The sequence below is a fragment of the Atheta coriaria genome, unplaced genomic scaffold, assembly GCF_025399875.1.
Source record: "Atheta coriaria isolate IRGN ID8LTWV9N9 unplaced genomic scaffold, Caltech_Dcor_3.1 hic_scaffold_7_pilon, whole genome shotgun sequence".
Taxonomy (NCBI): domain Eukaryota; kingdom Metazoa; phylum Arthropoda; class Insecta; order Coleoptera; family Staphylinidae; genus Dalotia; species Dalotia coriaria.
In genome coordinates this window covers 1,144,833-1,167,141 of record NW_027045449.1, presented here as the reverse complement: position 1 = coordinate 1,167,141, position 22,309 = coordinate 1,144,833, and the positions used below count along the sequence as shown (strand labels likewise).

At 39.7% G+C, this 22,309-nt stretch overlaps 2 protein-coding genes and 2 long non-coding RNA genes across 5 annotated transcripts in view; 2 read left to right on the top strand and 2 right to left on the bottom strand.

The window, feature by feature from the left end:
• Window positions 1–312: 312 nt before the first annotated feature.
• faf (ubiquitin carboxyl-terminal hydrolase-like faf) lies at window positions 313–10,461 on the top strand. 2 transcript variants are annotated; one of them, XM_065308899.1, is made up of 10 exons: window positions 313–840; window positions 1,063–1,907; window positions 1,977–2,300; window positions 2,358–3,178; window positions 3,251–4,160; window positions 4,213–6,538; window positions 6,595–7,206; window positions 7,264–7,890; window positions 7,952–8,234; window positions 8,311–10,461. In XM_065308899.1, exons 2-10 carry the CDS (start codon window positions 1,107–1,109, stop codon window positions 9,095–9,097), a joined length of 7,491 nt encoding a protein of 2,496 aa, XP_065164971.1. In that variant the 5' UTR covers window positions 313–840; window positions 1,063–1,106; the 3' UTR covers window positions 9,098–10,461. The 2 variants fall into 2 exon arrangements, with proteins under 2 accessions (XP_065164971.1, XP_065164970.1); XM_065308898.1 differs by having other exon boundaries at window positions 7,261–7,890.
• A 2,281-nt stretch (window positions 10,462–12,742) lies between these two features.
• Window positions 12,743–13,928, bottom strand: LOC135795935 (uncharacterized). The gene is made up of 2 exons (XR_010549186.1): window positions 13,808–13,928; window positions 12,743–13,536 (listed from the first exon to the last, which is right to left on the bottom strand). It is a non-coding gene; the product is annotated as an uncharacterized lncRNA (long non-coding RNA).
• Window positions 13,929–13,973: 45 nt separating this feature from the next.
• On the top strand, window positions 13,974–16,807 carry LOC135796126 (armadillo segment polarity protein-like). The gene is made up of 5 exons (XM_065308034.1): window positions 13,974–14,262; window positions 14,326–16,059; window positions 16,117–16,268; window positions 16,342–16,465; window positions 16,527–16,807. The coding sequence occupies exons 1-5, from the start codon at window positions 14,136–14,138 to the stop codon at window positions 16,742–16,744; spliced, it is 2,355 nt and encodes a 784-aa protein (XP_065164106.1). The 5' UTR covers window positions 13,974–14,135; the 3' UTR covers window positions 16,745–16,807.
• Window positions 14,863–22,309, bottom strand: part of LOC135796127 (uncharacterized) — a 61,577-nt gene continuing 54,130 nt past the window's right edge. The window contains exons 3-4 of the long non-coding RNA XR_010549248.1: window positions 16,505–16,738; window positions 14,863–14,947 (exon numbers count right to left, since the gene is read on the bottom strand). This is a non-coding gene — a long non-coding RNA (uncharacterized lncRNA). The remainder of the gene's footprint in view (window positions 14,948–16,504; window positions 16,739–22,309) is intronic.

Here is a 22,309-nt window from a genome sequence, read left to right as displayed (position 1 = left end):
AAAAGAATTATATGTTGCGGGAGAATTATGTACATAAATAAATAATTACTACATAAAACACAATTTCTATAAATTATAAATAAATCATAATAGTTTTATGTTTAGTAGTTTTTAAAAGTTCTACAAATCATTTTTATATATTTTTCTGTCTGGTTTAGAATTAATGCATAAGTGACTCATCAAATATCTTCGCAAAAACTTGTAAATTGTTATAATCTTGGCCAATATTACAAGAATTTTATTGTTTAATGATTTTAAAACTTGCGAATCTGACGTCCGTGTTCGGTAATCACCGGAAATCGCGCAAATCGGCCGAACAGCCCGAAGAATTGTCAAAAATGTTAAAAACGTCACTCGCATGTCAAGATGTCGGCAAATTAGTGCCCTAATTGGGAAAATCGGACGACGTGCCTGCAAAAACCGATCACCCCGCACGTCAACACAAAGCGAGGAAATTCCGCACGACCGCCGTGTTCGAAGCCGCATCGTCGCGAACGAGTGGCACCACGTTAAAAAGCGCGCAGCGTGTGCATAGTGAGTGGTGAGTGGTTGCGATGGCCGACGAGTGCTGCGCTGCTCACACGTAGGGACCAGTCATCGCTTCGAATCGCCGCCCGCAAAATACGATTCGATTTCGGCGCGGCGCCATTTTGTATGTGCCGGGTTGTCCTCGCGAGGTTCTACCTCGGAGGCGGAGGCGGCACGCAACAGCAAGCACGCGCTGATCAGCGATTACATGCGAAGGCGCCGATCGACGAGCTGCTCACTTCTGCCGGCGTGTGTGTTTTTTTATTTTTCTACGGCGGGGCTCGCCGACTTCACGAGAACAAAACTACATAGGTGAGTCCGGCTTCCAGCTGATGACGACGTCGATGAGCTAACACATTGATTATGATATCATCGGTTATATTTTTTTCTCGCTGGTTTTACAGCCGCTCGGCGGCTCAGCTGATTGTCACTCCCATTAGCCATCATTTTGTGCAACATTGACACTGTCATGAAACAACATTGCATTTGATAAGCATATCTTGTTTGCTAATGCTATGTTTGCTCTGATTCCAGAATAGAATGTGTGTAACTGAATAATCTAAGCATAGAAATCAAAAATGACCATTGCCACAAGAGGACAGGGCATTCCTGGTGACACATCCGAAGCAAACCAGATTAATCCAATAGCAGGCCCAGCAGAAGTGCCATGTGATAGTCAATTAGAAGAAACTGGCGGTGGCGGGAGTGGCGGTAGCGGCGGTGGCACCGAACCAGAATTTCCGCTGGAGAAACTCGCCTCGCTTGAGGAGAAAATCTCGAATCTGCGATGGGTGGTGCCGGTGCTGCCCGACCAAGAGCTCGAGTGTCTGCTGCGTGCAGCTATCGAACTATCGCGCGCTGGGATCGACACACGCTCCGAGCCATGCCAGCGATTCTTCCGCGAGGGTCTCACCGTGTCCTTCACGAAGATCCTCACGGACGACGCCGTTTCCAGTTGGAAACCCAACATCCAGATGTGTATCAATCAGAATTGCATTAAACTGATCGAATTGTGCGTGATTAAACTGCCGCACGATTGGTTCCCGCTGCTGGATCTGCTTGCGATGGTCCTGAACCCGAACAACAAGTTTCACACGTTCAATGCGTCCAGGCAGAGCGAAACCGCGCACGCGGCGTGTAATCTCTCCGAGGAAGAGCTGTTTGCGCGTCCTGCGGCGGATATACGCAATGCGCGTGGCTGGCTGGTGGATCTAATCAATCGTTTTGGAGAACTGGGCGGGTTTCAGACGTTGCTGGAGCGCTTTCAGAGCGGTAAAAGTCTCAGCGTGGCGATTGTGCACGCATTGTTGAGGCCTTTCGGACTTGCCTACGAATATCTAACACCACACACTATTAATAAATTTCTATTACCTATATTAGTAAGTAGAAACACATTTTTATATTTATTTGTAATTAATTTTGTGTTTTTTTTTTTTTTTCTAAAAAAGGAAATGGTGCCTGGAATATTAGATAAGCTAACTGATGATGAACTAAAACGCGAGGCGAAAACAGAATCGAAGAGTGACATTGTTTCCGCGATAATAAAATCATCCAAAAATCTGGCATCGCGCGTAGCTAACCAAGAAGAATTGATTCGGACGTTGGAAGGTTTCCGGTTGAAGATGATACTGCGCCAATTGCAGATATCGAGCTTCAATGGCAAGATGAACGCTCTCAACGAAATTAATAAAGTCATTTCGAGTGTTTCCTATTATCCAAATCGACATCAAGGCATCGAAGAAGAAGAATATTTAACACCTGAACGAATGGCGGTATGTAAACCATTTCTTAAAACAAAATAAATCAATTTTAAATAAATCTCCTTATAGAAATGGATAAATGAAAATCGAGTACTTGAAATAGTCCTGCGGGATTCACTCCATCAACCTCAGTACGTCGAGAAGCTCGAGAAAATCCTCCGCTTTGTGATAAAAGAACACGCGCTGAGTCTCTCCGATCTTGATGCTGTTTGGGCGGCGCAAGTTGGCAAACACGAAGCGATCGTTAAGAACGTGCATGATTTACTCGCGAAACTCGCGTGGGATTTCAGCCCCGAGCAGCTGGATCATCTCTTCGAGTGTTTTCAGTCATCCTGGACGTCGGCGTCGCGTCGTCAACGCGAACGCCTACTTGAATTAATCCGTCGCCTGGCCGAAGATGATAAAGACGGTGTGATGGCGCATAAAGTCCTAACGCTTTTCTGGAATCTCGCGCATTCCGAAGAAGTGCCCACTGAGATAATGGACCAGGCACTCACAGCGCACGTGAAAATCTTGGATTATTCCTGTTCGCAGGAGCGCGATGCGCAGAAAACCGTCTGGTTGGATAAATGCGTGGAGGAATTGAAGACGGGCGATATGTGGGTGCTGCCAGCGCTGAAACAAATCAAAGAGATTTGTTGTTTGTATGAACCTTCGGCGAATGGCATCATGCCACAGCGCGGGCATCACATGTATTACCGGCAGGAGGTGATTGAAAAACTGCAGACGCAGCATTCGTTGGTGATACTCGTCACGAAGAGCCTCACGGCGTACATGGCCAAACTCAGGGTACTCGTTAAGACGCACGCGGATCTGACGAGCGAGAATTATCTGCCTGATGGGAGGTATTGTCATGTGTTGCAGGTGCAGGAGAGGTTAAACTTTCTAAGGTAATGAAAACAAGTTTAAAAAAATGTATTTTAAATTGTAATTATGTAATTTTTTTTACCTTTTGCATGTAGATTTTTATTAAAAGATGGTCAATTGTGGCTGTGCGCTGAACAAGCGAAGCAAATCTGGCAGTGCCTTGCTGAGAACGCCGTGTTTGCCTCCGATCGTGAATCCTGCTTCAAATGGTTCTCGAAACTGATGGGCGAGGAGCCAGACCTCGATCCCGGCATTAACAAGGACTTTTTCGAGAATAACATTCTACAGTTAGAACCAACCCTACTCACCGAAAGTGGCATCAAGTGTTTCGAGCGCTTTTTCAAAGCGGTCAACACCAAGGAAGGCAAATTAAAGGCGAAACGTCGTTGTCTGCTCACTGAAGACCCCGATCTGATTGGATTGGAGTATCTGTGGAAGGTGGTGACGCTGTGTCCGGACGACATCGCCGCGCGAGCCATTGAATTACTGCGTGAGGTTAGCACGAATCTGGGACCCAAATTGATGGGTTCCCAATTAGAGTTTCATCATAGTTATATTGCGGAATGTTATGACCGCCTGCGGGCGTATTATGATACGGTGAAGATACTCCAGTCGCAGTCTGATAAAGATTTCAGCGCTGAGTTGAAACACACGCGAATCCGCGCTGAAGCTGTTAAGATATGCAGAGTTATGCATGTGCTGCATGAGTATATCAGCGAGTGCGATAACGGGTTTGTTGGCGAGAGGAAAATCCTGCCGCTGCATCGGGCTTGCCGCGGGAAGCATTTGTCGCTGGTGGTGCGATTCTCAAGCCCCAATCGGCAGGTGGATGACTTTGAAGTGTTCACACATAGTAATGATACGCTAGCGTCGCTGCGGAAACATATTTTAAGAAGGATAAAGCCAGGAGTGCATTGTAAACTTGAGTTGTACATTAATGGCGAGCCGTTGGAGACTTCAGACGATAAGAAGTTGTTGTCACAGATTGCGCTTAGAGATAAAATGGTAAGTTATGCATAATTTTTCAAAAATTCATAATAAATTATTGTGTTTTTAGTTAATATCTGCAAAAGTAACACAAGTAAATTCAAACATTGCATCGTCACAAGACAGCAGTTCCGACAGTTCCACATCTTCACCACAACATCCTTACGACGGGCCGAACATGGAAGCCGAGAACTTTTTACCGGGCGTTCTCATGTCACTTCAACCTTTTTACGCCGCTTTCTTTTGTCAACTCTCTGCGCTGGGCAGTTCCTTAGAATATCCACCGCTGCGAGACGGTGGCAGAGCACTTCTGCAGTTGATGCCCTGTGACACGCAAGTAATCCAACGACTTTTGCAGTTCTTTTCTATATCGGACGAAGCGGAAAACAGCGAGAATCAAGTTGAGACTTTGTTTTTTATCGATACACCCGCTGAAGTTCTCTACAACTTGGAAGTATTGTATGCGTTGTTAATGCCCGCGCTGGATACGCTCACCGAGAAATCGCTGGAGGTGCAGCACAATTTTATGGTCTCTGGACACGCGCACATCTTTCTCGAGATGCTGACGAAAAACAATTTCATGTCCTCGGCGGACACAGTCACGAAACGCTCGGCGTATCTTGTGGTGTTGAAGATAGGCAAACTTATTCTTACCAGCGTGGCGAATGTGCTCGTTAAATTATCCGAGGAGGAAAGCGAAGCGAATGAAAATGCGCCCACCCAAGGGATGTACCTGAAACGAGCGCTAAGATCATCTGTACCTGGACATGCCGATCAGATGGTGAAACAAGTCTGTATAAAATTGTCCCAGCGCTTGGCGGATTTGATTCTTGCGGAATCGGGGAATAGTGTAGGCCGTGCGCCTCAGGCTCTCTTTAGTCCTGCGTTAAATTGGGAGTTGCCGAATGCGGCGACTGTGAATGCGATGCTCCGTCTTGTCTGGGCGGCGAGCAGTGCGAATCTTCAATCGTTGAACGCTTCACCGGACATGCTGCATTCGCTCTGCGATCCTACCAAACGCAACGCCCCCTTGGAACTTCATACTGACGATATTCTACTCTGCAAGGAAGCATTTGAACTGTTGAGTATTAGTTTAGTGATGAATTCGAAGTCACTCGAAGAGTTATGCAAAGATGAACATTTTCCGTTTCGTTTGTTTCTTACCGATTTACTGCTGTTGAATCCCAGCCGGGCGGTGCGCATTGCAGCTGCCGAACAATTCCTCGCAATCTTTACGTTTGGCTCAGCGAGTCGTACCGCCCTTAAGTTTGTCACGCCGCTACTCTTTTCACTCTTGGATAATTTGGTTCTTGAAAACGCAAACACTTCACACGAATACTTTCAGTTATTATGTCGATTGGTTAATGAAGTTTACGTGTCGGAATGTCCACTACCGAATGCAGAAGGTCTCCTAGCTGCTGAGGTAACATGGTTACGGAAAGCACGTGGACAACACGAAGTTCTCCTTGAGGGACATTTGAGTTTAGCGCGTGAATTGTTGAGTTTTATGAGCGCCGACCAAAAACGCGAGTTGGGCTGTGCGGATAAAAGTAGTCTGATACGTGAACTGGTTGAAGACTTCCTGTTTCCAGCTAGTAAGTTAATGCTACAATACCAACGCACTGGGCAAATGGGCGAGGACCCCGCGACGCCGGTTTGTGACACACCGCAAACCCAAGCGGCGGCTTTCGATTTACTGATAAGTTTATGCGTGAATTGCGTGCCCAACTGCAAGCAGTTGGTGTTTATGCTCACGGACATGTTCTACGCGGAGCAGGAGACGGCCATTGGCGATTGGGATTACCTGCCATCGGTGGGACCACGACCTCTGCAGGGTTTCGTCGGTTTGAAGAACGCCGGCGCCACTTGTTACATGAATTCCGTGCTGCAGCAATTGTACATGGTGCATAGCATCCGCGCGGGAATTTTGGCCTGCGAGGGGGCTGCGACTGATCCCAATGAGGATTTCAGCAGCGAGGGCAATGATTCCGAGAGCACTGACTGTGATGACAGGGATGACAATAGGAAGGATTACAATGTCGGTATACTGAAGCAGGTGCAGGCGATTTTCGGGCATTTGGCGTGCTCGCGGTTGCAGTTTTACGTGCCAAAGGGTCTCTGGAGGCATTTCAAACTGCAAGGCGAACCGGTGAATCTTCGCGAACAGCAAGATGCCGTCGAGTTTTTTATGGCGCTGGTGGAGAGTCTGGACGAGGCGTTAAAGACGTTAGGACACGAGCAGATTATGAGTAAAATTCTAGGTGGCTCGTACTCTGATCAGAAAATCTGTAAAGGATGCCCGCATCGATACTCCAAGGAAGAGCCGTTTAGTGTTATCAGCGTAGATATTAGGAATCACAGTAATCTGCCGGATTCTTTAGAACAATACGTCAAAGGTATTTTGAATTCAAACAATTTTAAATTTTTTAATTTACAAAAAATTATTTTATAGGTGAATTACTAGAAGGAGCTGACGCGTACCACTGCGAAAAGTGTGCCAAGAAGGTGGTGACTGTAAAGCGGCTGTGCGTGAAGAAACTGCCGCCGGTGCTGGCTATCCAATTGAAGCGGTTCGAGTACGACTTTGAGCGCTTGTGCGCAATTAAGTTCAACGACTACTTTGAATTTCCGCGCGATCTGGACATGGAACCGTACACGGTCTCGGGGCTGGCGCGGCTTGAGGGAGAGATCATAGACTGCGACATTGATCCGAGTGCCGCCGACGTGTGCACTGCCTACAGATTATCGGGTATTGTTGTGCATTCAGGCCAAGCGTCCGGTGGACACTATTATTCGTACATCAAAAGTAAAGAGCACGCTGGCGGCGAGGTGCGTTGGTACAAGTTCGACGACGGTGAGGTTTCCGAATGCCGCATGGGCGAGGATGAAGAGATGAAGGTGCAGTGCTTTGGCGGTGATTATATGGGTGAAGTGTTTGATCCGATGCTGAAACGCACCACGTACCGCCGCCAGAAGCGCTGGTGGAACGCCTACATGCTGTTCTACACGCGGCAGGACGTCGACGAGGGCGGTCTAGTCAATAAAATGGGTGAACTTACTCTTCGTAAGTAATTTATCAAATTAATTTAAATAAATAATTCATTTTATGTGTTTTTAGAAGATAATAAAGAAGTTCCGCACCTGAAAATGCCCGTCTCCATCGAGAGCAGCATTCGCCGGCAAAACATCAAGTTCCTCCATCATCGCAGCCAGTTCTCGGCGGAGTACTTCACCTTCATACGCAAGTTTGTGCATGGTAATGCGCCGGCGGGCGCACGTGTTACCCATCCACTCCCGCCGGAGTTGGAACAGCAGTCGATGCTTAGCACGCAGCTCGCCAGCAAGTTCCTATTCCACACCGGCTGGCACACGAAAAAGAACCTGCGTGGCTCTGCGATGGATTGGTGCGATGTGCTTTGTTTACATTTGCGTGCTGCACCTTCGATACGATCATGGTTTGCGCAGCATATGCTCTTCAACTATCCGCATCGCTTCTGCGAGTACCTGCTGAGCTGCCCCAGCAACGAGGTGCGCTCCGCGTTTATGAAGATCGTCGTACTCCTAGCGCACTTTGCGATGAACGACGGGCCGTGTCCGTGCCCGCCTGGACTCAATAATGCTGACGCAGCAGCTACGCTCAGTGACCATATTCTCTGGGCGCTGCTCAGTTTGCTGCAGCGCGAAGTTAGCGAACACGGACGACACTTACCTCATTATTGTAACGTATTTCATATGTATGCTAGTCAAGGTAAGCGAAAAATGTTTATTTTATGAAGATTTTATGTAAAACTTAAAATATTTTGCGATAGGAACACGTGAAAAGGAACAACTGCTGAAGATGAATGTGCCTGCAACGTTTATGTTAGTGGCGTTGGACGAAGGACCAGGTCCGGCAATTAAGTATCAGTACACCGAGCTGGGCAAACTGCATCAGGTGGTTTCGTGCCTGGTGCGATGCTGCGACATCAGCGCTCACTGTAAATCCAGTTCCGTTGATCCAGTCCTGCCGAATCCTTTCGGGGACCACACTTGCACCGAGTACATCATGCCTTTGTCGCCTCAGGCTAGCGAAATATTATTCTCTAGAACAAGGTATGATTTTCTTTTACTTTTATTAATTTATTAGTAAAAATTTTACAAAATTTTATTTTGTGATTATTTTTCGTAGTTATATCAAGAAAGTGATAGAAGATTCCAACTTGACGGACGAATCAATAAAACTGCTCGAATATTGTTCATGGGAGAATCCGACGTTTTCACGCACTGTACTCTCTGAGTTACTGTGGCAGATCGCATTCGCTTATTGTCAAGAACTACGCCATCATATTGAGTTATTACTCGCCGTGCTTCTCTTGGAGGATTCATGGCAGACACACCGCGTGCATAACGCCATCAAAGGTATCCAGGAGGAGCGTGAAGGTCTGCTGGAAACAATCGCGCGCTCCAAGAACCACTACCAAAAACGTGCCTATCAATGCGTCAAATGCATGGTGGCGTTGTTCAGTAAATGCCGGCCGGCGCTTCTCATGCTACACAAGAACGCTGATGTGCGAAAGCAGTGGGCGGCGGCGGTCGCATGGCTACAGGATGAATTAGAGCGCCGCTATCAGACTAATCCACAGTACACGTACAGCACGTGGTCGCCACCGCCACAGAGCAACGAGAACTCTAATGGATACTTCCTGGAGAGATCAAACAGCGCGCGTAAGACCCTAGAACGTGCATTAGAATTAATGCCGGAGAGCGAACGTGAAGAGGACGATGCCGCCAGTGAGGAGCAAGAGTCACAGGAGGAGATCACCGAGACGAACCAAGATGAAACGTCGTCGACATCCACGTCCACCGCGACAACAACAACGGCGAGCACAGTCGTCACCACGCCCAACCAGCGTGTCGATCTGCCCGACGTGACGCAAACATGCGACGCGCCGCCGAATAATGCGCCCAACACTTAGTCGACGGCAAGGAGCGCATGCAATTCACTACGTTCGTGTGCACACTCGTGGAGCAACATGGTAAGTGTTTATTAATCACTGCGACGCGAAGATGAGGAGGAGCTGACGCGCCCACTTTGCATTGGTGTGTGTGTGTGTGTGCTGAAATTTATAATTAATTATTTAATTTTCAAGGGGACTTGTGATATGTATGTATGTATATAACGAAGCATTTTTCTCTGACGATATGTTCTCTTTGAATTGATTCATTATAATTTATTTAATCGCGTTGCATTTCCTACAAAACGAAACAGAATAACGACAAAACCAAAAACTTGATGTTGCATTAAGCATTATGGCTGTACAGCTTCTACGCAATCTAATCAACCAAATTGTAAACACTCGAGCACCACACTTCTTCGCCGCCGTCGACATCGCAAAGATATTCCTCACCGTTCGTGCTTCACACGTGCATCATGGAGTGTGTGGGATCTGCGCGCTTGGAGGTCATCAGAATAATCTTAAACAAACTGCTAATCGTATTATACTAAAGAAAATATATTCAATCGCCGCTCCCGCCATTAACGAAATGAAAAACCACAAAAAAAAATGCATAAAAATGGAGAAAATACGAGGAATGAATGTTTCACAAATTAATCTTTAAGCAAACATAAAGGTCATCTAATCTGTTCGCTGGTTACGCATTGATTTTTGTAACGTGCCGCAACTTTTTACTTTTCCCGTCTTCATTTCTCCCTCACTACAAATTCTAGTTTAATTATTTGTATATAATTATACATATTATATCCCTTATCCATATTATTTATGCTGGATGTTGCAAGAGAGTGTTAATCGCCGCCATTATTGAAAATTTGCTGCGATGGAACTAAAGTTGACATGCAACACACAAACAACGTCTAATTGAATGGCAAAGATGACGAAAATACCTGTAAATACCTAGTAATAAACAGTTTTATGCTATTTAATCAATTATTCTATTGAATTGTTCATCTATGCGAGATTTTTTATTTGTGATATGTCAGCCATTGCGCTTTATGTATGATTTCGAGCAAGTTTTTTGTTTTAAATTTGATTTGTAATTGGTACGATGTTGTTACAAGTGTTTGCGTTGATTGATTGATATCGATCAAGGCGAGAAGACTATGTATTTTGCAAGCGAGTATGAAATGAGCAGCGGATAATTGGTGTGTTGAGAAACGAACGAAGATTCGTGTGGCAATGAGGCGCACGGCAGAGAGAAGTCAAAGTTATATGTACGTGTGGAACAAAACGATTTGATGATACCTTGAACTATGTCATTATCGGCTGATGATAATTGATTCGCGACAAAATTTGTATTAATAAACACAATTGTTATTATAGAAGACATGTGAAAGTTATTTTACCCTTTTCTTGTAGGTGTGATCATCAATCTTTGATTTTCTTTTATAATTTGTTGTATGATATTAAAAAATTAATAAATTTTTATTTAAACTATAATTTATGATGGATTTATTTACCTTCTGACGTTTTCAGGAATAATTTTCATGGTGAAATATGAAAAAAGTGTTTTGTGTTTTTTAAGGGCAAAAGGGCTTTAATATCCGGTTGTTGTCTGCGGTTTATGAATGAGAATTAAGTGTACTTTCAGAATCTGAAATCAGAATTTAAAAATTCCCATTATTACAGAACCTGCATTTGCTGAAATAAAAGATTTCATCATAAAAAAGGCAAGATTTCTCTTTTTTATGTCGAATGTTGTTTTTATTAAAATTGCAAATAGGGCCTTAACGGTTGATGTAAGGAAAAAAAGTTACTAAAATAATCGATGTAGAATTAAATTATCAATCAGAATCTGAAAACAGAATTTAAAAATTCCAACTTTTAATTTTCAACATAAAAAAGAGAAATCTTTTGCCTTTTTTATAACAAAATCTTTTTCTTAAAAATTTTTTGTGCCATTTTTATCATTTTTCAATAAGGATGCCATCTTGTTCTGAATTTTTCAAGGATCAAGAATATGTAGTCCTTTTTTTGCTAGCTCTCTTTTAGTTATCGAGATAATGACCAATTAATCTTCAAAAATTAGACTCTCCCGACGGAATACAAGTGTTTCATTAAAATTGTAAATAGGGCCTTAACGGTTAGTGTCAGCAAAAAAAGTTACTAGAATAATCGATGTAGAATTAATTAATCTATCAGAATCCGAAAACAGATTTTAAAAATTCCAACTTTTAATTTTTGACATAAAAAAGATAAATGTAATCAAAGACTAAATGGTTATTATCTCGACAACCAAAAGAGCTAGAAAACAAAGAACTACATATTCTTGATCCTTGAAGAATTCTGGACAAGATAGCATGCTAATTGAAAAATGACAAAAATGGCACAAAAAATTTTTAAGAAAAATATTTTGTCATAAAAAAGGCAAAAGATTTCTCTTTTTTATGTTGAAAACTAAAAGTTGGAATTTTTAAATTTTATTTTCAGATTCTGATAGATAAATTAATTCTACATCGATTATTTTAGTAACTTTTTGTGCATACGTCAACCGTTTAGGCCCTATTTACAATTTTAACGAATACAACATTCGACATAAAAAAGAGAAATCTTTTGCCTTTTTTATGACAAAATCTTTTTCTTAAAAATTTTTTGTGCCACTTTTGTCGTTTTTTAATAAGCATGCTAACTTGTCCAGAATTCTTCAAGGATCAAGAATATGAAGTTCTTTTTTTTTGTAGCTCTTTTAGTTGTCGAGATAATTACCATTTAATCTTTAGTAAACATTTCTCTTTTTTATGTTGAATAATAAAAGTTGGAATTTTAAAATTCTGTTTTCGGATTCTGATAGGTAAATTAATTCTACATCGATTATTCTAGTAACTTTTTTGGCTGACACTAACCGTTAAGGCCTTATTTTCAATTTTTATGAAACACGTGTATTCCGCCGGGAGAGTCTAATATTTGAAGATTAATTGGTCATTATCTCGACAACTAAAAGGGCTAGAAAACAAAGGACTACATATTCTCGATCCTTGAAAAAATCTGAACAAGATGGCATCATTATTGAAAAACGGCAAAAATGGCACAAAAAATTTTTAAGGAAAAGATTTTGTTATAAAAAAGGCAAAAGATTTCTCTTTTTTATGTTGAAAATTAAAAGTTGGAATTTTTAAAATCTGTTTTCGGATTCTGATTGATAATTTTATTCTACATCGATTATTTTAATAACTTTTTTTGCTTACGTCAACCGTTAAGGCCCTATTTGCAATTTTAATGAAAACAACAATCGACATAAAAAAGAGAAATCTTTTGACTTTTTTATGATGAAATCTTTTATTTCAGCAAATACAGGTTCTGTAATAATGGGAATTTTTGAATTCTGATTTCGGATTCTGATAGTAGATTAAATTCTGAATCAGGAACCAGTAACATAATTATAGATTAAGGCCCTTTTGGCATGTAAAATAACTAAAATCCATTTTTATTGCACATTTTAAGCACAAAGAAAACAGGACAATCGAATTGAAGGTATTTGCATCTTGTAGAAGGACTCTTCAGCAATTTTATGACGTGGAGAAAGAAATGAAGCATGCCATGCTTAAGTACCTGTATCTGAAATGAATAAAAGAAGAAAATGGTACATAAATGTCAAAAAGATCAAAATGTCTTATAATATTTCTGTATTATATCATTAGCACCTACATTACAAGTTAATACATTCAAATTTATATACAAGATAATCCCAGAAGCATTAAAACATTCTTAAAAATACATAAACTAATATTTCTAGTATTGTTATCATAAATAATTGAATATTCATGCATGCATCAGCACACAAAAAGGCATAATTTGTTTATATGTTTGTTTTGTTGTGTGTACCAAACTTAACAACCCTACATCAAAGAATCAATCACATTTACCCATGTATATTATGTGCTGGTGGGCCGTAAACAGTTTTTACAATCAGTCTGTGCCTTTAAAAGCAACTACGCAACTTGTAACACTACAAATCAATACATATAGCGCGTAACATCTCATTTATAATCCCGTCATATTTGAAATTGAAACTAATTACAATCGTGTTCAACGCAATGTAAAACATAAAAATAATTTGAATAACCTGCTCATTAATTACATTCGTGTCGCTCAAATATTTGGCACTACAAAACCATCTACATTCTGATATTGATTGATTTGTTTATAATTTATACAATATTTCAGTTCTATGAAGCTGTCTACAGTGCGAAAGACTTCTTGTTTGCGGTAAGTTGGTAGTCCAGGGCGTAGCAAGTGCGTTGTTAATCCAGTGGCGTAGCAAATGCGTTGGTAATCCAGTGGCGTAGCAAGTGCGTTGGTAATCCAGTGGCGTAGCAAGTGCGTTGGTAGTCCAGTGGCGTAGCAAGTGTTTAAAATGTTAAAAATTAAAAGTTGGAATTTTTACATTCTGCTTTCGGATCCTGAAAGTAGATTTAATTCAGAATCAGAATCTATTAACACAATTATAGATTAAGGCCCTATTGGCATGTAAAAACCAATGTTTGCATTAAAATTGCAAATAGGGCCTAAACGGTTAATGTTATGAAAAAATGTTACTAAAATAACTTATATAGAATTAAATTATCTTTCAAAATTTAAAAATTACTATTATTACAAAACCTACACTTGAAAATGTCAGGCACTTCCGAAAAAAATTTGAATTTATTGTAACAAATTTTCAATATATTGTACCTTTTTGCATTGTTATATTTAACGTTTGTATGAATCCACACCCGTTCGATTCATACCGAGGTGAAATTAAGGTGTAACTTCACAAATATTTAGTTTTATATTGCAATCTCTAAAAACCCGCGCGATAAGATTCAATGATTCACTTATCACATATTAACGAAGTCTGTTGATAACAGCAATACCACTAAAACAGCTATCATTTCGGTTTGAAACCAGCAGTGTAGACATTCAATAAATATTACTCGCTATTCAAGCATTTCGTTTTAACCAGGCTAAGCAAATTAGCCAAGTGGTAAAAATTAGTGTTTTAGCTTACTAATTACCTACCATGCCTCTAAAGGAATATTCTGACAGTGCCAGTAAGGAACCATTGCTATTTGATTATGACGACGGCGATGACTTTATGGAACCAAACGACGGTTACCCGCTTTTCTTCAGTCAAAACCAAGTTGATGGTATGTCTATCATATATCTAAAATAAAACAAAAATGTTTACTTATAATCTCTTGTAAATGCAGATTTTAATGAACAACTTAATCTTACCCGTTCACAACGTGTCCGCGCTGCAATGTTCCCTGAAACCCTTGATGAAGGCATCGAAATACCTTCAACCCAACTGGATCCCAAACGTCCAACCACTCTACAACGCCTTGCTGAACCCAGCCAACTTCTAAAATACGCCATAATTAATCTAATCAACTATCAAAGTGACGCAGATTTTAGTGTTCAAGCCGTTCCAGAATTAATCCAACTTTTAAACGACCCAGAACCTGAAGTAATCGCACGTGCCGCCATGATGGTGCACCAACTGACCAAAAAGGAAGCATCACGTCATGCTATGATGAACAGCCCAGAAGTTGCTAATCTTGTCACAGCAATGTTTAATCTTCTAAGCAGTGTAAATGACCATCAAACAATGAAAGCAGTACTTGGAACAATGCATAACTTGTCACACCATCAACAAGGTTGTGCATTCATCTTCAAAAGCTTCGGTATTCCATTCCTCGTGAAACTCTTAGGACACCCAGAAGAGAAGATTGTATTCTATGCAATAACAACCTTACACAATCTTTTGACATTCCTGGAAGGAGCCAAGAAGGAAGTGCGTGATGCTGGTGGTATACAAGCAATGGTCCAGCTCTTAAACAACAGGAATGTTAAACTATTAGCAATTGACATAGACTGTCTAAGAATCTTGACATTTCAACATGAAGATAGTAAACTGATTCTTCTTGGATCAAAAAGTCATATTGATCTGTTGCATCTAATGAAAACCTGTAACTATGAAAAATTATTATGGAAAACATCAGCGTTGCTACAAATTTTATCGGTGGTACCAAGTCATAAACCAGCGATTGTCGATGCAGATGGTATGCAAATCTTAGCTGAGCATCTGATTCATCCCAGTCAAAGATTGGTACAGAATTGTTTATGGATTTTAAGGAATCTATCTGATGCAGCAACAAAAGTAGATAATGTGAGGAATCTACTACAATCTTTGATTCCATTCTTACAAACATCAGATGCCAATCAAGTGATTTGTGCAGCTTGCATTCTTTCAAATTTAACCTGCGATAATTACAATAATAAAGTCATGGTGTGTCAACTTGGAGGTGTTGATGCCCTGATGACTGCTGTTCACAACGCAAGAGATATTGAAGAAGTTGTTGAACCTGTCATGTGTACTCTAAGACATTTAACATGGAAACATTCAGAAGTAGATTTTGTCCAAGAGGCGATCTGTGCAAACAATGGGATACAGATACTTTCTAACCTATTAAACCCACCTTCAAGATGGCCGACAATCAAAGCTGTCATTGCTGTTATTCGCAACATGGCGTTGAATCCTGAAAATCATATTCCTTTCAGGGAACATGGCGCTGTGCATGTTTTAATTGATTTATTACAACAATCATACCGAGATACTTTTGGTCAAAATAATGTGAGTGTTAGTAGTATGGGATCCACAGCTCCCGGAAGTTATGCAGATGGAGTCAGAATGGAGGATATAGTTGAAGGTACCACTGCTGCGTTGAATGTCCTGGCACGAGATAGACACAACAGGCTTATTATTAGACAAAAGATGGATTTGCAGATATTTGTACAGTTATTATACAAAGATATTGAGGGTATTCAACGGGCTGCTGCTGGTGTACTTTGTGAACTTGCCATTGATAAAGAAGGAGCTGAGATGATCGTACAACAATCTGCCACGGATATTTTAGTAGAACTTTTACGATCAACAAATGAAGGTAATAGTTATTTTAGTTTAATATACTTTGAATTAATGTAAAACTTAAAATTTTTAGGTGTGGGTACTTATAGTGCTGTTTGTCTCTTCCGGATGTGTAAAGACGCACCACAGGAATACCAGAACAGAATTATGGTTGATTTGATGAACTTCCGGCTTGGACAAGAGTATATTATGAATGCTGATGCAAATATGCATGCAGATCAAGGTGTAAGTTAAACTTTTATTAATTTTTATTTAATTTTTAAATTTTTTAATTTATTTTCTTTATTTTCCCGAAAAGTTATATGATTATTACGCCCCATCTGTTGAACCCAGTGTGCACAGTGTACACAGTGTGCATAGTGTGCAAAGTAGTGTTTATGGAGTCAGGACACCACCATTATCACCCCCATATCAACAATCAGGTAATTTGTATTTTAAAAATTGAATACAGAATAATATACCTTTGTTTTTTGTGGATTAAAGAGGTTGGATCCGTGTATAGTGGAATGGAAACCATGAGAGTAGGTGATATGCGTGCAATGAGAGCCCAACCAGATTATGCTATCATTAACGACAATTCTTCTCCTCTGCCTCCTCCACCATCTTCAAATGATGGAAGGCAGGATATGGTGGACAACGGTTCGATGATTGGGTTGCCGCCTCCGCCAACCCAATGGGTTGTCAATGATGTTAGTCTGTAAATTAAAAACAATGTAATTAGAATTTTAAGAAATGTTTTTACAAATAAAGATTTATTTAATCAATTTGTGACCAAAATTAAGGACTACAAGTGTAACACTGCTAAAAATGCAACCTAGTTTGGCTTTTACTCGCTAGGTGGCGCTGTATGTACAATATTTCAATTTATTTTCTTAATTCCAAATAAAAGCTATTAAAATTAATTAATAACTGTAATATGATAAAATGAAACCGTAAAAAAATAAAATAAATGATTTTATCAGGAGTTGGCATGAGAATCTCTGGTAACTAATATTTTTACGTTGTCATAAATCTCATCTACAATATTACGCTCTTAAGATCCAATTTCTTGAGCACTTCACTTCTGTGCAAAAACATTTAAACGCGTTTAAACGCCTGCATGCCCCGTAGCACAGTGTGTGTTGCAGACGGAGGCGGCAGTGGCGGCGGCGCTGCGGTGCGAATCTTACGAGCGCCTAGACTAAAATAATAATAAAACAGGTTAGCGATCGACCCTGTGAGCACTTAAACGCACCTGCTCTAGTTCGCACCATCTAAGCTGTTGCAAACGCCATCAAATCCAAGAAACCTCGGCTTAAGATTCCTTCTCTTTGCTTTCTTGTTTATAGCTCGTTTGTAAATATAGTCGCTGGTCAAAACCACGGTGCGCGCTCTCCTTTTTTGTTGTTTTTGTTTGTTTGCGCCAAGTTGAGCAGTGTAAAAATGAACAGATTTTTGTTTTGGCTTCTAATAGCTATCATTATTACCTAGATATATTATATGGCTATAAATGGCTTTGGGAATAATGCTAATGGACAACCATGTTGACAAATAGCCGTCATTGTTGAGCGTTGATAATCACGTAACAATTATAGGTTGCAATGGAAGCGCAGCAGCCGTTCGAAGGCGAAGGGGGTTTTCGAAATGCGTGGAACCCTCGGGCGTTGAGCTTTTGCTGTCATTACACTTGCATCTGTTTGTTCACAAGCACTGAGATACATAATAATAAACATTGAATTGCAGTTCATTCAAGTTGTGCACAACAAGAATAAAATATAACCAAATATAGGGATTTTATTTGGATAGGCAACTTGTTAATCTTTTGTTGCGTTGATTATAAACTCAATTATTTTAGTGAAAATGCCGGTAAATATTTCCTGAAGTCTAAATATGAATTCCGCGTCGCTCAGTTGTATTCACTTGTGTTATGTTTAAATGATTTTGTTGTAACGCAACTTGCACCTCAACAAATTAACTGAAAAATCGTGTTTAAGTTATAGAAATTTGCATTGCAATTTGTAGGGATGTTGGGTTGCATAACTACAACAATATTTCATATGTTACCATCGATGACATGTCTTTAAAAAATATTCTAGCTCATAATTGCAAGAAATGAAAATATTTTTCGTCGTTACACAGAGAAAATTAATATAAACCAACTAAATTATACAAATATCGCCGTTATAAAGACTTAGATTACTTTTCCTACTTAAATTTAATTTATGACGGTATTCTATTTGATATCAACCCTTTTAAAGCGTAACCGCGTCCAGAATTCGTCGAATTAATTGTAAAACAAAGTAATTTTAAATTGAACTGATTAACAAAGGAGTGATTCCAGCAATCCAACGCATCGTGACACTAGGAAAATCGGTGCCCACATGCATCGCATGCACGACGCACGCATTCGTCGCTTTTAATTGGTTTTCTCCAGCATTTACTAATTTCTGTTTGATGCCGGGCGTTCGTAATTAATCCCAATTAACTATAACGATTCCAACAAATTATCTTTTATGTTTTTGATTTACTTTTCAGACGAATCATCAAGGTCTCACCAATGTACATCATCTAACTCTATAAAAATCTTATAAAACTAAACAAAACACGAAAAACGTTAAAAATTAAAATTTTAATTTTTATAATTAAAAATACATCCTGTTTGTCGCCGCAGAATGTCGCTGAAAATAGATCACACTAATTAACAATGCAGCAATTCCATAATATGCTTTAATTGCTTGATTCCTTCATTTAATGCAAATTTATCTCGTCATTTCACAGAGTTTGATAAACTTGTCTGCGCACATTGTACACATTTTTGCTTTTCATTGAGTGTTGCAATGCGCATTAATGAACGGAAGTGAACAAATTATGAATGAGCGCATCAGCGCACTGAATAAAAACACATCGCGACGCACATATGAGCACAAGTGTCGGCGCGCGCGTTTTTATAGATTTCGTTTCATTTCGATTTCATGAATTATATTGTGTCGCGCATATGTGCGATGACGTTACACATGAGACTCGAAACTCAATTCACGCATGAAATGTGTGTGCACGCCGCCGCGGCACACAATGTGCTGCGGAAACGCCTTTCATAATTTTTCCGGCGCGCTGTCGAAAGGTTTGATTGATCGCCGCCGAAAACCGCAACAATTACAATCAGTGTGAGTGCCAAATTCTATCTCCACCTATATATCGGGCGCAAATCTGTTAGTATCACAGCGTTCGTATTTTTAATCTTTGTAATGGCCTATTGTATCTTCCGGCTGGTGACATTTTTATTACGTTCGGAAAGTTCAACGTTAACTTGGACTTGATAACAACAGGCAACTGGGTTTCACTGCATCAGGGCAGGATTTAGAATATTTTTATTTTACATCACATTTTTTTCACTTTTTTCACTTTTTTCACCGTTTTGAGACAAGAAAAGTGACATTTTAGTCACAGATATCCAAAATCGTGATTAAAGTACTTTAGTCACGGGGTGGAACTTACGCATGCGCATTTACCTATGTTGCAGCATAAAAATTAAATAAAAGTAGAAAAAGTATTGTAAGAATCACATCGCTAAACGTGGTTAAAGTGTCACTTAGCGCACTAGACTTTTAATATAACAAAAATTTGAATTTTGATCTCTGACAGTTGAAATTTTATTTTAAAACCGGTGCTGAAGTTCCTGTGGAAACTGTTGTGAAAAATAAGTAATTGTATAAAGCGCGGCCAGATTCCGAGCATCTGCTCTACTTCGAGTACCTACAGAATCCATGTACCTAGGACCTTGCATCAGGTGTTGTACAACCAAAGAGGCTTTTATCCCGAGTGCAATAGTTTGCCACGTTGCAGTCCACTCTTCGCCAACAAATCGGCAGCAGCTCTAATCTTGTCCGGCGCGCGCTTATCAAATTACGCGACGAGCTTCATGTTGTCCCATTTGCGACTGGGAATCTTCTCGTATTTAGAGATAATAGAAAAAGTGAACTTAGATTTGGTCAGCCTGCGCGACACAGTCTGTGCGTGGTGTGTGTGTGTACGAGTAGCGTAAACATTTGCGGTGTGACTCGGGAAGTATCAATTAGAATTAACGCCCCTGCAATAAATCAAGTGATAAATAGTGGCTGTGCAAGCGCGCGCGCGAGCACACGGCGGGCGTTATATAAAAAGCATTTATGTCTTCAATTGACGTGGCGCCTGTCCTATTGTCTTATGCAGCCGGCGAAGAGTAAGCGACTTCACGCCGTTATGTCATTGAGCGTGTGTTGTTGACTCATTGTCGGAAAGTTGAAACGGGGCCCGGAAAGCTGTTCACGTTCACAATTTCTACAATTTGATAGAAATTAATTGTTTTCATTGTAATACCAGTTGGAATTCATAACAGGCGTATGAGAAAATTGAATTTTTATGATTTTTATGTCGTGTTTGGGAAAATTGGGTGTTTTTTAGTGAAAAACCGGTATTAAAACCGGTATACCGGTTTTTTTTTCATAAATTGGTATTTTTTAAATTGATATTGCTTCAGATATAAACCAGAATACAATTTTTTAATAAATAAATTAGTAAATACCGGTATACCGGTATATTTTATTGATATAAATACCGGTTAACCGGTTTTTTTAAATACCGGTATTATTCAATACAATATTTTTTTATATAAACCGAGATATGAATACCGGTATACCGATATTGACAAAATTATGACTTAAAAATACCGGTATTAAAGTAAAAATTCATTTTTCCACCCTAAAATTAATGTCAAAGAGGTTTATTTGCAGTAATAACATGTTTGAGCGCTTGCCAGATGAGCAAATGATTAAACTTTAAGAAAAACTATTCCCCAGTAGCACCCTATGGCTTTATTTTTCTCGTGGACCGCAAATGTGCGCTTAATGCGCACGGTTAATACGCTATTGTGGAATATAAATATTTTTCAAGTACAAAGACAAAACTTAGATGGGAATATATCTCGACCCCGCCTCCGCCATTTGCGCAAACCCCTTTAACTGCGATGTAAATGTGCATAGCCACGGGGCGCGCTTTTGCAGCCGCCGCGCGCCTCATTGTATCCTTTCTGCTTCGGATATGTATCGCATCATCGAGGGCATCTCGTGCTATCTGGAACTCGACATAAGCCACATCAAAAGGTTTTATGTAGATTTCGCGAGTTAAGAAAATAAAAAATAAAGAAACTTTAAAACACTGCCTCTTAATTTGAATTCAAAATGTAAAGAAACCTAAACAGAAAACGGAAAGATAAATACATTAACTGTGTGTGCTTGTACTCACAAGAGGAATAAGAAGCAACTTGATATACGCTTCAGTAACTACAACGTTTATTTCCATCTCCAGAAATAAATAAAATACGAAAAGAAATGTTCAAGTATTAAAATCAGTTGGTTGATCAAACTTTTATTTTTATATGATTTTACTCGTAGATTGAAACAACTAGGATGCGACCTAAGGTTGTGGGAAGAGGGACAGCGTGAGATTTTTATGCGCCGATCGCAGATGCGCATCATTTATCCTGGTTTCGCTCGACAAGAGATTATCGTGACACTATATCAGAAAAATTGTAACCCAACAGATTTTCAGGTTATAACGCGAGCAAACTTTTTTCCCTAGGCGACTCGACAATAAATTATCCTTCAGGAAAGCAGAAGAGTTATGAGTAATGATTGCTGATAACTTTTTTCACGCAGTTTCTACAATTCTGGCGAGTTTTGAGGTTAGAAACAGTGAAAGTATTGTGGTTATGTTACCACTTGCGCTATTTAGACATTTTTGAGGTTATTTCTTTGTAAAATGAAGGAAATTGAGGTTATATCAAAGTTTTTAGTTGAAATTTGTAAAATTTTGTAATTTTGAAGCAGTTTTCACAATTTTTTTTATTTCTGATAATTTTTTGCATATATTTCAACAGTTTTGAGGTTAGGAGCTGTAAAAATACTTTGGTTATGTTGCTACTTCAGTATTATAAAAGTTTTTGAGGTTATTTCTTTGTAAAATGAAGAAATTTGAGGTTAAATCAATGTTTTTAGTAGAAAATGAGTCAAAATTTTGAAAAGTTTGTAATTTTTGGGAAAATTTCGCTAATTTTATGGTTTCTGATAACTTTTTGCATATTTTTCAACAGTTCTGGTAAATTTTGAGGTTAGAAACTGTATAAATACTTTGGTTATGTTGCTACTCAACTTATATAAAAGTTTTTGAGGTTATCTCCTTGTAGAATGAAGAAATTTGAGGTTAAACCAATGTTTTTAGTAGAAAATTCGTCAAAATTTTTAAATTTCTGT

Bases quoted from the DNA above. Each gene is read 5' to 3' on its own strand.
- LOC135796126 (XM_065308034.1), top strand. From the start codon at position 14,136: ATGCCTCTAAAGGAATATTCTGACAGTGCCAGTAAGGAACCATTGCTA. The intron at 14,263-14,325 runs GTATGTCTATCA...TTGTAAATGCAG, and splicing joins CAGTCAAAACCAAGTTGATG to ATTTTAATGAACAACTTAAT. The intron at 16,466-16,526 runs GTAATTTGTATT...TGTGGATTAAAG, and splicing joins ACCCCCATATCAACAATCAG to AGGTTGGATCCGTGTATAGT.
- faf (XM_065308898.1), top strand. From the start codon at position 1,107: ATGACCATTGCCACAAGAGGACAGGGCATTCCTGGTGACACATCCGAA. The intron at 2,301-2,357 runs GTATGTAAACCA...ATCTCCTTATAG, and splicing joins TAACACCTGAACGAATGGCG to AAATGGATAAATGAAAATCG. The intron at 3,179-3,250 runs GTAATGAAAACA...TTTTGCATGTAG, and splicing joins GAGAGGTTAAACTTTCTAAG to ATTTTTATTAAAAGATGGTC.